This window comes from Patagioenas fasciata, chromosome 2 (genome assembly GCF_037038585.1).
Source record: "Patagioenas fasciata isolate bPatFas1 chromosome 2, bPatFas1.hap1, whole genome shotgun sequence".
Lineage (NCBI taxonomy): Eukaryota > Metazoa > Chordata > Aves > Columbiformes > Columbidae > Patagioenas > Patagioenas fasciata.
In genome coordinates, this window is record NC_092521.1 from 28,624,408 (window position 1) to 28,642,468 (window position 18,061).

Consider the following 18,061-nt stretch of genomic DNA (forward strand, 5'->3'; position numbering starts at 1 on the left):
TTATGGGGAAACCAGTTCTTCCATCAAAGAATGTACATAGAATATACAAAGCATATACAAAGAATAATAGCAAGTTTATTACAGAAGTAATAAATGTTTTTAATCTACAGTTACATTTAAATGTAAGGAGATGATTGCTGCATAGTGATTACATTCATGTGGAATGTTAGTAACTTGTGTGTACACTAAGCTGTGTTTTCAGGAAAACAATCTCAAAATTTCAAGTATTTTTTTTGTTCATGGTCCAGCATTCAAAAGCTTATTGAAGTTTTGAAGGCAATAAAAAGAAAAAAAAACAAACCTGTCACTTTGTACCATGCTGTTTGTAGATTGCCAATTAAAAGCTTCTTGGACCTGATGCAAATACAGTATCTAGTGTAATGTACTTGGACTCTAGTTAGTGCATAGATTCTGCTGTGGACACTGTGTTGGCAGCCAAGAAAAAATTATGAAAAACCTGATCTCTGAACTGCATAGATCAACTTGTTGTAAATTTCTTTTGGCTGCCAGTGTGGTTGACACGGTGCAGGAGATATATGATGCTGGAAATATGAACCAGTGAAGCTGTGAAAACTAAGTCTCCTGAGGGAGCTCTGTGTCTCAAACCGTGCTCATGTCATGTGCTATGGTTATGCATAAAGAAAGCCAAGAATTTCAGATTAAAGGAACCTCTGTATTACAATATTACGATGACTTTAATTTCATAAAGCATAGTGCTTTTACTTAATTGATTATATTTATTTTAATACTATCTTATTAGTATCAGTTTTGATCTGTAAACAGCAGTATGACCTTGCAGTTGTGACATGCTTGTTTTCTAGTTCTGTACTAGGTTAAATATGTAAAAGATTAATACCTTATTTGAATTGGTATTGTATTATACTTGTGTATATACTTTTAAACACAGAATTGCCAATGTGGGTTCAGATCAGAGCTTATCCCAGAAAACATTCTGTCTTCAGTTACGGCTATTAACAGATACCTAGGGAAGGAATAAGAGCAACACAAACATATGGCAACAAAATCCCAGCGTATTCCCTCTTAGCTTCAAGCAATCTGTGGCTCATTGAATTTCTGAGCCACAGGCCGTATTTTTGTGTTTAATAGCCTTTGAGGGATTTCCTTTCATGAACTGGTGTAATCTCTTTTGAACTCATGTAAGCACTTGGTATCCACAACATCCTGTGGCAATGTGTTCTGTAGTTCAAACAGATGTGAAAAAAATATCTTTTTCTGAATTTTGAATCTACCATTGATAAATTCATTTTAGGTAAACTGGTGTTTATATTGTGAGGAAGTAATTTCCTAATCATTTTATCTGTGCCATTCATAATTTTATGGACCTCTGTCATATCTTATTTCCAGGATAAAGGTACCTAGCCTGTTGAGTTACAGCTTTGTTTATATATCAGTATAAGGTTAAGGAAGCACAACTTATATTTTAAACTGAATTTATTTGAGTGCAAAAAGAGAGAATTAGCAATATTATAAAAGATGGTAAAAAACAACTATTACATTTAAAACATTTAACAATTATGATGATGCCAGGATAATATTTAAAAGAACTTTGCAAGTTGCAGACAAATAGAGTAGCAATTGATTCTTTTCATTTCATCATTCCCCCTGAAATCCAGTTTAATTCAGGAATCAGCTAACACAGATAATACTTTCAAGGCTTCCAGTATTTAAGAAACAAACCAGTCTTTCCCCATCAGTAAGTGTAAGTTGTGCTGATGGATTATACTTGCTTGGTGGGCATGTGCCCACCTGTTCCATGTCCAGTCACCCCAAGATCTTACATAAAATGGTAAATCTGAAACATTCAGTGTCTGCTGCATAAAATGTGTCCTTGAAAGTATTAATATAGGCTGCAAAGCCACACTTGAGAATAGAAAGGGCCCTTTCAGTTCTTGAAGAAATGGAAAATTATTAAAAGATAAATAAATATCCCTGGCTGGCTTGTGAGAACTCTGTCATTAGACATAGGACTATACAGATCTATATATACAGAGAAGAAGATCTGTCTGCTAGATTCCATTTACTGACTGGAAGACAGATGATGGAAAATACTAACTGTTGGCAAGGTAATGAGCTCTTTTTGTTGTTGTTGTTGTTTGTTTGTTTGTTTGTTTGTGGGAGTTGTTTTGCTTTCATCGAGCAGCCTTTTGGCTTCGAGAAAAGGACTTCATTCACATGTCATTAAAAGGGAAGTCTGTTAAACACTGGCAGTCAGTGAAGGCAGTCTTTTAGATGAATCCAGCCCCATGTTCTAGGTGTGTGTTTAGCTGACTGCTTCTAGTCCATCCCAGGGGGTCTCAGTGTGCAATATCGTGTTCTCAGCTTCCTTCTTGGCCTTAAATTGCCAAGTGTACTATTATGCAAACTGAACAGGAGGCTGAGGAATACATCAAGAACATGGACTTTATTATATTTTTTATTAAAGTAGTGGAAATGTATGCTGTTATGCATATCTTACATTGTGCTTTTTGTGTCTACAGAAGGAAGGTGGTATTTACGCTGTGACTTAATTGCCAAACAGAGATGGTCATGATGCAGGCTGTAAACCAAAAAAGGCTGTGTCACCTGAGCCATTAAGTCACATATTGCTTCTGTCATGGTGTGGGTGAACATAGATCATTGCAAGCCTGTATGGAGTAGTTAGGGAAGATGCAAACTCAGTTATCCATTCAAACTTTAACTGGAGGTTATTTCCTACATACCAGGACCAGTTGAACAAACTGCTTGTATTTGCCATCTGCTTCAGTTTGCTATTGGCCAGCCTATCTTAAACTGCAAATGAAAAACATTAAAATGAAGTTGGCTGACTTTGCATGGAAGTAAATGAGGGAAGTTCACATTGTCTGTTACATCAGCTTTACTGCCAGGAAAACATCTAGCTGAAAGACAGAATGAAACTTTGCAGACAGTTTTGGCAACCATTGCACCTAAACTGGCAGAAAAATAACTGCTTTTTTGTTTTTTTCTACAAATATGTGTTTATCTTAAACAACTTATCAATGAAGATAAGTTTATCTTCCCAAACTGGATTAACTTGATCTGGCACTAGGCACTTGTATGAAGAGTACTAAATATGGGGAAGTTTAATTAAAAAATCTTTGTTAAAATTATCAATAAGTTGAAATTAAGAGTGTGAGAGTTTTTTTTGTAGTTTGGGTTTTTTTTTGGTGTTTTTTTTTTTTTGTGTTCCCCCCAGCCAACAATAGGCTAGAATAGAGAGAGCATTGGGAAGGTTATTCTCCTCAGGCAAACAGATGTATTTTGAATGAGTGTATACATAAAATGTGGACCAGCCCTTTCATGATTGTTTTTATGACCCCAGAACCCCTCACACATGGTTACTGTGTGGGAATGACAAGGAAAAAAAAAAAGCGACACCTCACACACAACAAATAAATAAACGTAGCTCCTACCTGAGCCTTTCCTCCTCTTAGAGAGAAGCTTAGCGGATTTTGAGTCCTGAATCTGAGAGACCTTCATATAACTCTTGTTCATGACAGAAAGTCATAGAGAAGGGGAAAATAAAGGAAAGAATGTATTCCACTGGTTTCTTTTTCTTATCGCCCATGCATCTTTTTATAAGTGTTCTCCATCATCTTACAAAAAGACAATATTTCTTTAAAATGCATGATGTAAAAATAATACTAATAAAACTAATGCTAATAATAAAGAAGCTGCCTTGTGACCTATGAGATTTCACACCAGAGGCTGAATTTCAGGTTCTTGAAAGATTATTTGCTATGGGGAGCTTGTGAAAAGCCATATTCTCTAACATGTTGGGTTGAAAAAACAAAAAAAAGGTAAAATCACATTTATTATTGCAAATAAGTTGAAATCAGTTCACAACTAAAAAATCACCTAATGAATTATGGCTTGAAAATGAACTTTTTTTTCTTTTCAGTCTGATCTGCTAGTAGTAGTAGTAATTTAGGGAAGAGAAACTGTGAACTTCAAATTGTCTCTTTAAACAGAAAGTAGCATTTCTGTCATTTAAAGTAGGGCCCAGGCTTAGCACTCCAACTCTCATGTGATCCAGACATCTTTGAGTCTCTGTTTGGTGGTAGGACTTCTTCATGGAGACTTTTTCACCAAGGCAGCAGCTTTAGGAATTCTGACTTTTCCCAAAGATGTTCTATAGAATATTATTACTGTGTTGCCCCCTCCTTTCCCCTGCCTTTTCAGGGGCAAAGAGAATCTGAAAAAGCATGTTTCTAATTACTATGGATGTTGTCATGGTTTCCTAGAGAGAATAAGATAAGAATTTTACAGTAGTTACATATTTATTTATCTATTAGGCAGAAATTTTACTGGATTCTTTTTGCAAAAGTATAAGGTAATAATATATTTGAGTTCTTAAAGAGTGATATATGACTAATTAATGAAAGATTTTCTACAATATCTGTGTTTTTAAACCTAGAGAATAATTTGTGTTTTATCCTGACAATTCTTCACTTCAAAATGCTCAAACCATATGTTCTCAAGGCCAAGATGTTTTTAATCTATATTTAGACTCCTTCCTAAGTGGCTTGCATTTCAAAAAGTGCTGAGGAGCTAATACCAGTACCTGGAAACACCTACAGTGAAAACATCAGGTTGGAAAAAAAAATGAAAACAGAAAGATCAAAAAGAACCAGCCAAATCAAAATAAGAAATTTTTTTGTGTGAAATGTCTTGTTGCAGTGAACAGGTCTCTAGTTCAAGTCAATGATGAGTGCTTTGTGGTTTTGTACCACTTAAGCCCATATCCTGTACTTTTATAATTGATTTTTTGCCACTGACTTAAACAAAAAGACCCAAACCAGAAGCCAGAAGACTTGAGAGGGTGGAATTAATCTGACTGAATGTTGATGTTTATATCTGAGTTAATCTCATAGATTCCGTTTAGAGTTTGAGGAGAGATATATTGCCTTCCTGGGTAAGATTTGTGACATCCTGAAGTAGATATCCAAAATAAACTAGTTGAATCATATCCTGAAATACCTGTTTCTCATTCCTGGCTGTGAAAGTTGTGGGTACAGGCATTTGCGTTACAGTTTTCTGCAGCTAGATGACTTCCACCACTGATTGTGAATCGTGCAGTTTCAGATTAGAGGAGAAATGAAGTGATAAGTGCTTCCAAATAGCAGCATCAACTGAGGTCCAAAGAAATCTGTCTCAGCAGCAAAGGTGGTGGTTTGGGAACAGTTCACTATCATACTCAGAAAAGGTAATTACTGGTGTAGGCTATCCTCTACAGGGATGTTTGGCAGGACAGACACTCTCTTATTGGTCGAAATATAGTAATTCATAAATGGATTGCACCACTTATATTTTGAATGCATAGCTGGTAACATGATGTTGTGGTGTTGTGTAAAGATACTTTTAGTTTTCATTTTCTAAGAATCATACATAGCTCCTTTCTTATGATGCAGTTTAGGAACTGCCATACTGTAAGGAAGAGGAAATGGGATTATCACTGAGTATTCAGGAAACCAAAGATATGGTAGTGACGTGGGATTTGTGTTGCTAGCTGTACTCCAGCCAGCAGTGCTAGCAGAAGCAGTAAAAATATTAGATCCTGACTTTCAGGAAGATCTGGCAAGCACAACATATACCAACAATTGGTCTGTGCTTTTAGTCATCTCTTGTGTTACTGACAGGGCCAGCCATGGTGACTGACAGAGGTGGAGAGATACTGGTCCCAGACCTGCCTGAGGGTGGGATGGGGCAGAGCAGCTGTGGGAGCAGGGTGCCCCCAGCAACTGCACTCAGCTTCCTGCTTTCCAGTGAGAAGGTCTGATTTGAAAGCCAGCAGACATTGGACCTCTGGCATTGTTCCTTCTCCCTTTCTGTGCCAGTGATTGTCCCTCCAGGCTGGGATCCTTTCAAGCTCCTAACTCACAGAAGGGAAAGTGTGACAGGACTGACCTCTGCCCTGGCTAACATTCCCATGTCCAAGCTCTCCTGAACTTTGGCAGGGCAAGCTCACCCCTGCCTTCATCTTCCTCTCTCAGCATCCTCTTGCCTTGGCTTCCCTCAGTTGGGGCCCCAGAAGGATGGCTTATCTGCCTAAACATGTCAACCTCTCCAGCACCCTTTGCCCTGCCCTCTGCAGTCTTCCATCCTGGAGGCTGCCCCTCCACCGTGGCTGCTGAGACATCTCCATGCCAACAAGTGCCAAGAGTCACTAGTGCGCAACAGACGGTATTCTCTGTGAGTGCTAGAGAGGCTCACAGTGTTCTTATAGCTGGAGTGAAACAAACAGCTCTATGGATATAGTCATTAATAGTAGCAGATTTATTCAACAGATCAGAGCATTTCACTTGAGTAAATTATATCAAAGTAAAACCAAAAGAGCAGATTTGTCTTTCTGTCACTTTCTCCATATATATGATCCCCAGTTTGAAGTTGCCTCTACTTAGAATATGATACACACTTGGATCTCTCTTTGAAGTCTGCAGACTTCTTAGAAAACATAACTTCTTTTCAGATTAGAGAACTTTTAATGACTTTTTTCTTCTCCCAATCACTTTGCCAGTTAGGATTCAAAATTCCCACTTCTTTTATCACCAGTCTAAGAAAAAAAAAAAAGAGTAGGCAACTCTATCTTGACATTTTTTTCTTAATAGGAATTAAACAAGCAAATTAACAGTGAAGGAAGAAGAACTGTTCATCTAAAATTCCCAAATATATATACAGCAATATGTTACTTTATCTTTAAAAAATCTTAAAGCCATATGTACATGTTAAGCAGATACAATTATAATGTAAGAATAATATCCTTTAGTGTGAGTTAAGTTAGCGTGTAATATAATTACTCTCAGTATTTTAACTGACACAGGGTAAAAATTTATCTCTACAGAGAGCCAACACAAGATTTACACATAAATTTAATTGAATGTAATTCTATTGTGGGGATTTCAGTGATCTGTAGGACCCTTCCAGATTTCTGCCCCATGGCAAGTTGCATCTATTGTGAATATTGGCAGAGTGACTTTGACCTTTCTTCTAGTAATGACACATATTTCTCTTTATAGTAGGAAACACAAAACATTAGGGGAAATGAAGAAAAAAAAATAAAACATCCCTTCGAAACAAAAGCAGTCACAGTGTTAACATGCCAGCGTTTCAGTTGAGTGGCTTAGAGACAAAACATATGTTTATTTTGTCAAAGGTAAGGTTTGATTTTAATATGGACTCATGCACAATTAATGTCCTTTTATTCTCACCCAGCCTGGCACTTACTCAGGAGTGGCAGAAAGATGTCCATTTCCTTCACATGAATGACCCTCAAGGACAGGACCATGGAGGATAGCTGAGAATTGTGTGACATATGCTCTTTTCATGCACATATCCAAATCTTTGATCCCAGTACGTGTTCATTCTCACAGCCTTCAGAATGGAGTTTTAAATACTTTTCCAGCTTATTGTTCCCACAGCAACAACTAAAAACAACAACAAAGAGAATACAGGAAAGAGTATAAATAGATAAGGCTGCTACAGTATTTGCAGCATTTGTGGTTGCGTTGAGACTACTGGAAAAATAGCATCAAATTTATTTGGCAACCTAGTAATTTGTGATGTTACGAGAATGACCACTGTATTTTCAAATATTTTTACTGGTGTGAGCTTGCTGAGATTAATTTATCAAGATATTTTCTAACAAAATGCTAAATTCCATTATAGTTTTAATGTGATTAATTTAAAATAATTGTCATGTAAAGATGACCATGAAAAGACCCAAAATAAAACTTTTCAGTCTGTTAATCAATATGTCTTTATTGCTAATAGAATTCAAATGCCATTTGAGAAGAGTATATTAATTCAGTAGTTAACCTGAGCAATGAAGAAGTTAATTCCAGGAGCTAAAGAGAAGTTAATACCAGGAGATAGACATTCACCACAAATGCAGTTTTTCATAGTTTCTTAGGTTCATTGTCACAGCAGGGCTTCCTCAAAGCATGAAAGAGATCCATAAGCATTATATTTGCAGAAGAAATGCACACCATCACATTTAAACCTTTTGGGAAACAGCAAGCTCTCTTGTGTTCTTTACCTCACGTAGGATCACATCCAGTTGCTTCTGTTCTCACTTCTGGACAAATTGGTATTGATTCTTTAGTTAGAATAGTTTGTGAAATTTTTCAGTACTAGTGATTAAGATTCTGAGAAACAAGGTTGAAATACCCTTATGCCCATACTTTCTTAGAAAAAAAAATATTAAGAATGCATTAAGGAAAATACATAAAGCAATTTACTAGAAAGCTGTAGAATATACCTGGTAATAAAAGTAAGTAGCAAGGCAGAAGTTCTTACCTTTTGCATGTCCTTGCATTCTAAAGTAAAGGCTGATCCATATTATAAAAGAATGCGGACTCCTTTCAAATATGTTATTTATCAGGCTCCTGATTTCATCTAAATTATGTCCACAATATGCAGAACCATTAGAATACACCCCTCTAAACTCACATGTCCCTAACAAATCTCAGCAAAGATCTGAGTCACCTGAAGACAGTCTTGCACTATGGGAATATCCCCTTGTCAAATTTAAAGCAAGCAAGTTTAAATTTCACGCTAATCTGTTGGTCTGTTTTAAATAGAATTGTTTTTCAAAAATATAGACATGGGGGTGTAGGTATACTAAATTATACATGGAGTATATTACTACATACTTTGTAAACAATCTGCTTATACCTCCATTCCTGTTTACAAATACATATATATGTGCCTATGATTTCTATTTAAGTCTATATATTCTTTCTGTATAGCATATATATGCATACATGGTGCTTATGTAAGTGTATACATAATGTATATGCTCAATTCCACTGTATTGCAATAAGGTCAGAGAGAGAAAGAATCTTCTTTTGTCATTGACTGTTGAAATAGCAAGTTCAAAATTCTGTGTGGAAAGAATAATAATAACAGAGAGAGAAAACTTTTATTATCTTTTGTTTTCTTTTTCTTTCTGTATGCTATGTAGATTAAGAATCTTACTCTAAAATTTGCAGCATTCCAGCCAGCTGGGATTAGCAGCATTGGTTTGGTGAGTCAATGGAAGGAATGAACAGAATAATGGAAATGTAAACTTTAAATGCATCAGACACAAGTTCATGGGAAACATATATTTTCTGATGAACTGTAAACATTCAGGTAGTTGTTGATATTAGGGCTGTAACAGAAGTCTTTGTTGTACAGGTTTACATTTCAGATTCATAGGGATTTAATCTGAAATCATTCATCTGCATCATGTGAAAAAAGAGGTACCATAGTCTTTGGAAGAAATAATGTATGCCCGTGTATACAGCATTTTTGTAGTTTTCCATTTTGTTTGTCACTTGAAATTCAGTTTCTAGATTTTTTTGGTTTTCTCTGGATTGGAAAGATTTCAAAATTGAGGTCATGTGGCATTTAAACGATGTACAACTCTTGAGCTCACAATGTGTTGTAGAAGTTACTGTCACATGCCAAGGAGAAGAACCAAGTGACATGCCCTGTGGTGTCATTTAGTGCTGCATCAAAAAGATGTCCAAGTGATGAATCTAAGGCTTGCTATGACATTAGAGTATTGCTTTTACAAATTAAGCTTACAAACGATTTATAACAGGAATAAATGTCTTCAGAACTAGGGTTTCTTAATAGCTTGTTGTGGACAAATATATTAGCTTTATTTATCTGTAGGCATGAAAAATAGTGTATATATTAGCTACACAGAAAGACTTCCCCATACACCACAGAACTGGCTGTTGAATATTTGATATATTAATACATATTTATTTTCTGGAGTTTGGGCAATGATTGTAAAGTCAGGCAGATTTAGTGCCTAAAATAGTTTATAGCCTCAGAGGAAACTGTCAGTATAAAAATAATCATTTTGTCTTAGTTCTCTACACAGAGTATCTATTTTTTTTCCTTGTGAAATCAAACCTGTGATAAAATAAGGAAAATAATCACCATCTTTTTGAGCTTATATCCATTGTATTCCAAATCTCCATGCAAATGGGGAACACGAGAACAGAGATACACAAGTTTTGGACTTGTGAAATATTTTGAAATATTTCTCTACTACCCTATCGATAAATATAACAAGATGTAACTGTGACTATCACAATAAATATTCACCATCGTATGTCCTTCAGTGGCAACTTTTAGTTTAAAATTTATCATAGTCATACATAGTTTAACTCTGTTACTCATTGTTACTCATGACTTGGAAAGTTTTGCAATGATGCATCATTTTGCCAAATGGACTGAAATATATGTTTCTGCTTAAGTAACGTATACTGAAATGCAGAATCATTTGGTACTCTCTCCTTCAGTGGTGGATACTGAAAATATTTTTTAAAATTATATCCAATGTCAGCACTATAACACAGTTAACCTGAGCAGGTATGAATGTTCACTTGCCTTTACACACCTTCACCTGACCACTGGCCAAGGAACTGAAGTTGGCCTACTAGGAACCTTGCAGTCACAAGTACACTTCTGTTCAACCTGGAGAGAAAGAGTGAGCACTCAGGGTTATCCTTCTGCATCCTCAGTAGTTAGTTACAATAAAATTGAGATGCTCAAGGTAAGTCTGCTCCTGAAAGCAAAAAGGGACTGAGTAATTGTTGCTCAACTGGAGAAATCTAATTGTATGCAAATGAAAAAAGATGGAAACTTAGACAGTAGTAAGTCCTACCTGCATTGGTCTCACACAACACATCTTGAACTAGTTTACACCTCAGTTTCAACTGCGCTAAGTTATTTGGGTCAGTTTAAATTCAGGATGCCCTGGAGACAATCATGACTCTTGATGGAAATTGTTATAAGTAATGGGACTATTTGACTGTAAGTAGAAAATATGTTCCCTGTTTAATCACTGTCACCTCAGGCAAGAACATTATTCTTCCAGCTCTTGCCTGTGACCTTCTCTCTTCCCCACTTATTAATTCACTTCATGGACTACTCTATCTTTACCACATTTAGTAGCTCCCCTGATGGCTACAAGTTGCATTGCAGGAACTAGAAATTTCTTTTCATGGTCCTTTTGCCTTTTTCCCTTTTGGACTTCAGCTGATTTTTTTTTTATTTTTATTTTTATTTTTTTTTTTTCCCCCACATAATCACCCCTACCCAAAAGGCATGGGGAGAATGACATAGAAAGAAACAGTGAGCTCTTGCATAATACCTGTTGTCTGACATAGTTCCGCTGTAATTTGAAGTACTACTTTGGTAGCACTCTACCATATGCTCATTGTCTGTGATCTCAGAAGAAAGATATGCCAGTAGATGACTGTGTTTTATTTATTTCCCCTTCACTATGTAATACATATCCCTTCAAGGTCAACATGGAACAAAATATGGGAATTCCTGGAGAACTTTATGAGGACCCAGTGAAGACTGATAACTAAAGGATGTATTGATTCTTCATGCGTTGTATAACTGGCACAAGTAGAAAGAAGCAGTAGATTGTTCCAAGACTGTTTAATAACTTCAGTTTCTTAAAATTTTAGAAACTGTAATGAGCTCATTTTCCAGACTTCCTACAATTGCAATTGGGCAATGACTAATAGAATGAAATTTAACAAGTCGAAATGATTGATTCTGCACCTAGGTTGGAGTAATGCCAGAATCTTATATAAATTGGGAGAGGAGTGGCTGGAGAGCAGCCCAGCAGAAAAGGATCTGAGGGTGCTGGTTGACAGCAGCTCAACATAAGTCAGCAGCCCAGAGGTTCAAATCACGTCTTTGGGTGCATCAAACACTGTATGACCAGCTGGTCAAAAGAGGTGCTTATCCCACTGTATTCATCATTGGAGCAGCCTCACCTTGAGTACTGTGTGCAGTTCTGGGCCACAGAATTTAGGAAGGATGTGAAGGTCCTTGAACACATCCAGAGGAGGGCAACAAAGCTGACAAAGAGGATGGAAGGCATGTCCTGTGAGCAACAGCTCAGGACTTGGGGCTTGTCTAGTCTGGAGAAGAGGAGGCTGAGAGGAGAGCTCATTGCTCTCTACAGCTTCCTGAGGAAGGGATGTGGAGAGGGAGTTTCTGAGCTCTTCTCCCTGGTGTGGAGTGGTAGGACGTGTGGGAATGGTTCAAAGCTGCATCAGGGAAGGTTCAGACTTGATATTAGGAAGCATTTATTTGCAGAGAGAGTGGGCAAACACTGGAACAGGCTTGTTACAGAGGAGTGGTTGATGCCCCAAGCCTGTCAGTATTTAGGAGGCATTTGGACAATGCCCTTAACAACATGCTTTAACTTGGTCAGCCCTGAACTGGTCAGGCAGTTGGAGTAAATGATCATTGTAGGTCCCTTCTAACTGAAATAGCCCTATTCTATTCTATTCTATTCTATTCTATTCTATTCTATTCTATTCTATTCTATTCTATTCTATTCTATTCTATTCTATTCTATTCTATTCTATTCTATTCTATTCTATTCTATTCTTTCTGTTCCATTCCGTTCTATTCTGTCCTGTCCTGTTCCGTTCCGTTCTGTTCTACCCAAACAGTAGAAGCTGAATACAACATGTGAAGCTCTTTTTGGTCTACTGATACTGACAAGCCTAATAATGGTGATATAATCAGATATTATTGATTTATAACCATTTGAAAATGTTTCAGTAAATACTGTAGTCAACTCATTAGTATGATCATTAATACAGGACGTAGACTGGTTAATGTTTTTAGCTGTGATGTAGGAAGCTCAAGTCTAGGAGGCAAATTTGCCATTCACAAGGTCTGAGAAGCAAAATAAAGTTGCATCTTAAATATGAGTTAATGTCAGCCAAATAAATACTTCATTCTAATAAACCTGGTTTAGAACTCAAATTTTCATAAAACACAGAAAAGCATTGAAAAATAGTGAGACATGTCACAGTACAGTAGTGGTAGTACAGTAATATCTTCCACCTTCATGTCTTTCTGTCTTAAGCCTATCATTTAAAAAAATGGTATTAATTATTCCATTATGAGTGTAGAATGAAAACCTTTATAGGGTTGCTCCTGTGCATCACTTCCAATGCTGAGATTAGCTACAGAAGCTGTAGCTCATTCATATGAGATAATGTCAAGATCAGCTTTGACTCTGTTTAGAAGGGCAGATTCAGATATCAAAAGCATTCGTCACCAGGGCAGTCAAGTTTATCAAACCTGTTACGACAGCCCATTGAGAATCTGCTTTACTATAAAAAGAACCACATCCAAGAAAAAATATTGTCATGAAAATATTTCATCTGGAAATAACGTAATTATAAATTATAGGATAAACTCTTCTCATTTTTGAAAGCTCATTATGTCATATTAACTTTTGAGAGACAGGATTTTTCTTTACAACTGTACTGTATAAAAGAGCAAGAGCATTTAGCTTTCATATTTCTGGGATTAAGAATCAGAAAGACATGAAAAGGTTCTGTCAACTAAGCACATAGTTTTAGTTGTGATTTTTTCCACACTTTCAATCAAATATTTATTTTACAAACATCAGCATGGCTCCATACTTCATGAAGACATCTACTGCCAAGTGTTTCCCCTTTCATATATACTTGGGAGAAAGCTTATTTCTATGTGTAAACAATAAGAAATACTTGAAAAATTGACATCCTATTAAGTATGTATGTAAAGTAATGTGCCTATATATATGTAAATTTTTTTGCTAAGTTTAACTTTTTAATATAATTACTCAGTATTGTAATAGTACTTAGAGTTCCAGATCAAGTGCCAGCAGTGGAAAATAATTGTTTGTTTCCAAAGAATTCACAGAATATAGGATGAGTTACCACCGAGCATTTTCTTATTCTAATATACAACTATTAGACCGCAGTATAGGCCTTCCATTATTTCAACAAGAAGCTACCTACTGTAGGTGGCATCTGTTTCACTTGAGTCCAGGTGTCTAAAAGTTAGATGTTCAGCATAAGCTGCTCATCTAGAATACTTCTCTTGTCAGTGGGACAGGAACACACTTCTGGAGGATGATTTTTCCCATCCGTAGGTGGTGAAAATGGGCAATATCCTGGATGTGACCCTCTCCAAGTGATCAGAATCTTTCTCCTAATGTAAAACATTTTTCCAAAGTCTTATTGTATGACAAGTTGACTACACACAGAATCTGTGCAAAAAGCTCATAGAAAGTAAGCGGAACTAAGCTTCAGATTAATAAAAATAGACAAAATGAACACCATAGAGGTATTTTATAAAAAATATTATTATATTATAAAAAAAATGACTTGTGTTTGTGTGTGCTTTGATTGTTGTGCCATACTTCTGCTGTGAAAATTTCTAGTTGTGTTCACTACCCTGTAATAAAAAATGAAAATATTATTTTCATAAGGGAATAACAAAATTTATACCAGTCTATAACATAAGTGTGTTGGTTTATTTTTTAGACCTAAAAAATGGAGAAGTTCTAATACTTAAGTAAGCAACTACACTTATAAGGGAATTACACAATGACATAAATAAGGGCATCCTATTTTGAGAAGGATAGTGTGACACCCACATTTTCCTCCTTAGGATTTCAGTTGTGATTATTCAGAAGTGGACAACATCTACAAATAACCAGCAGGGGTCTGTTTACAAGCACTTGGAAGACTGTTCCCCATAGGGTTTATCCTAAGTACTTAGTCTTCAATTTGTGAAATTTACCACACACAGCAGGGATATTTTCCTTTTGGAACTCTGTCTTGATGCAAGCATTTTTATTCAGGTTCACTACAGCATCAGCTTCAAGTCACAAATTGTGCACAAGCCTAGACCTGAGTAATGACACTTGAACCCCACACTAACCATGCACATCAGTTAAAAAAGATAAGGATTATGTTATCTGCAAAAGGATCACATAAGTAACAATAATGGTTTCCTAGTAAAAAAAAAAAAAATAAAAAGGAAAGGTGCCTTTGCTGCCAGATTGTGATTCATTATTGAGCATTACCTTGTAGAATTCAAATTCAGTGAAAATATCTTTCAAATGCAGAGTCCTCCACTTCTGTTATTTCTGTTACTGTGTGTATGGTTTCAAAGGTCTTTTTTCCCTTTCCTCTCTTCATAGGAAATGATCTGTTTCTAGTTGCAGTGCATGAACTGGGACATGCTCTGGGCTTGGAGCACTCTAATGATCCCACTGCAATCATGGCTCCATTTTACCAGTATATGGAAACTGACAACTTCAAACTACCTAATGATGATTTACAGGGCATCCAGAAGATATACGGTATGTCATGCTTTGATTAAGTAACATAATTTTTTCACTTTAGAATACATTTGAAGTCCTCCTGTCCATACCACCTCTCCAAAAGAATTTGTCAGTGTATTATTGTGCTGAAGGCCTTCTTGTGAGTAGGCCAAAGATTTTGATGATACTCTTTTACTTTTTTTCTCACTGTTAACAATTTGCATTCAAATTTGCACTCATCTGGAATAGTAATTTTAAATGTTTTAAAAAGTTATACAGAAAATATCTGCAAAAGGACTCCAAACTATGAAAATATTAAGAAATGCAGGTTAAAAACATAAGGAGCTTATTTCCACAATAGTCCAAGCTCATGTAACTGGACAAATTGATTTCTTCTCAATTTATCAGTTAAAATTCTAAACAATTCTCTGGGTATACAAAATTTGTGGTCCCAGGAAAACCCTTTCTTGTGATTAATGTAGCAAATTGATATCAAAAGAATGTTATTACCAGCCCAAGACTTTGAACTACCTAGAGGAAAAAAGGCACACTTCTGTAAATTAAGTTTGATGAAGGTTTTTGTGCCCTAATATAAAAGACACATTTGTTGTAAATAAATTTTGCATGTATTTAATTCAATTTGACAAGGTAAGGTAAGTGAAATAAAAAAATGTTCTGATTATGGGTTGAATGTAATACTAGCTCCCATATGACTGTTCCTGACATTTCCAAAGACATGATTTTGTTCTTGCTTTTAAACACTTTGATTCTGTTAAATAGTGTGTTTTCTTTTTCTTTAAAAATATATATATTTTTTTTCTCCTACAGTGAAAAATCTGTGATATCTGTATGTTAATGCTATTTATCCAGTACATATCATCTGGAAATAACTTGTTTAATATTCCCCAATTAATTCTGTATTTGATTCAGTATTATTTTCATTTTAAAGGTTTGAGAGTCAGGTTTATAATGAATATTATCAGGGCCATTCCTTGTTTATCTTTACTGCTAGAAAGGACAATTACGATTGTGTAGGATTATTGTACTGCAAACTAGAACTCTGCAGCCTCCATGGTGTTTTATATTAAAGAGCATTTTAAAATATTATAGTAACAAGCACTGATATATATTTTCATAAAACATAAATAGCAATTACAAAATGATTGACTGATCAAGTTTTGTTTGGTTGTTTTTTTGTTGTTTTTTTTTTTTTCTGTGTGATTAGCTGCAAGGAAGGTTGTTTCTCACGACCTCATAAGTCGGTAGTCTAGACTTATGGGCTAGACAAGAATACTTTGCTGAAAACTAGCTACTAAGCTCTAACAGCTGTGGACTATACATTAAGAGAAATGTGTTACCCCTGGGAAGTAGTATATGACATCACCACCAAATGGCATATGAAAACTTTGGTTTGGGGTTAAAAACTTTCCAACATGAGCTACTGCAAACTGATTCCTTTGCTCCCTTTAAAATCAAGAGGTGATTTGGAATCATATGCTTCAATAAAAATGTCACATCTATTAAAATAATTACTTTGGTCTGTAGTATTCCTTGAAACACCATTAGTAGCCGTAAATTATAAATGTCACAAACCTTAAAACTGTGAATTAAATGAATGCCTTATTACATTGTATGACAACTGTTTGGCAAGTTTAATATTTCCTTACATAGTTCATCCTGTTCTTTAAAATGTACAAATTTTTTGAAAAACTTTCAGAAAGTCAAATGCCATTTATGCAGTTTTAGAGTTGTCTTACTACTCAAAAGTTTTTTTGAAGCTGGTCATGTAAATGATATTTATTTTTAAAAGTCAAAATTGATTGTGTATTTAAATGACTTGGAGAGGTGCCCAAATAGAATGAGCAAAATCAAAGTGTTCATCTTGTTTCCAGAAATCTTACTGATCCAAGTGAAACTTCTTTTTTTTTTTTTATTTTACTTTTTTTTTTTTTTTTTTTAATGTGGAAAACAAAAGTAAACCTAGTAATATGGGTAAAAAGAGAAAGTTATTATCACCCATTGCAAGTCATTCAGTTCCATTAGGGTTATAAACAGTATCTGTCTAGGATGGCCTTTTGACTTTCAGATACAAAAATTATGAGTGTGATAGTGATTTCACCTGCCATCAAACTCTGGCAGAAAATTATCAAATAAAATTATGACAGAAAATATATTTGAATGAAGAAAAATGTTATAAAAACACTGTACAGAGTTTTAGTTTACACTTTCGTTCTTTTAAATCCATCTATCTTGAGAACAATTATTTTAATTACTGGGTATCTAGCTTTATAAGACTCAGTGGAAAATAAAAATTAAAAAAATAATTAATTTCAGAATATTGAAGATAACATGTGAATTATGGGGTTTGTTTATGTGGATGCCTAGGATTTTAAGTGCAGTTTCAAGAGCTCCTATACATAGCAAGGAGCACTGGAGAAAGCTGGGAATGTCCTGTCACTAATGCACATGACATTACTGGGCCTACAAATTGGGTCATTAGGAAATATCCAGAATGCCCCATATGTGCACATGTGAATTGATGAGTGGAAGTTACAAATATGGGTTGAAAACCTATTCACTGATAACGATCTTATTAGGAATAGTTTTTTTTGTTTTCTTTTATTTTTTTTTTTACGATAGGCAATGATTCTGTTTTAGTGGTTCTTACTCGGGAAAATAGGTGCTATGAATTATTTCTCATCTGAAATGATGGTGGAGTATGCATCCTTTGCAGGTTTTATTGGAACATTGCTCCAATAAAGAAGGAAAATTCTGGATAATGAGCATTGGTTTTGTGGTAGTCGTTCATTATATTCTTTAATAGCATAGAAAATGTACATTAGGTAACTTTTTCTATTCCCTGTCCACTGATGGGTTTGAACTGATTAGCAGGTGTTTGTCGTG

General features: G+C 35.4%; 1 protein-coding gene across 2 annotated transcripts in view; it reads left to right on the top strand.

The window, feature by feature from the left end:
• The window catches only part of MMP16 (matrix metallopeptidase 16), a 177,451-nt gene that overhangs the window by 109,466 nt on the left and 49,924 nt on the right, over positions 1–18,061 (top strand). For both annotated transcript variants that reach the window (XM_065830111.2, XM_065830114.2), the window contains one exon: positions 15,035–15,196. In XM_065830111.2, the coding sequence (XP_065686183.1) occupies positions 15,035–15,196 (162 nt within the window). The remainder of the gene's footprint in view (positions 1–15,034; positions 15,197–18,061) is intronic.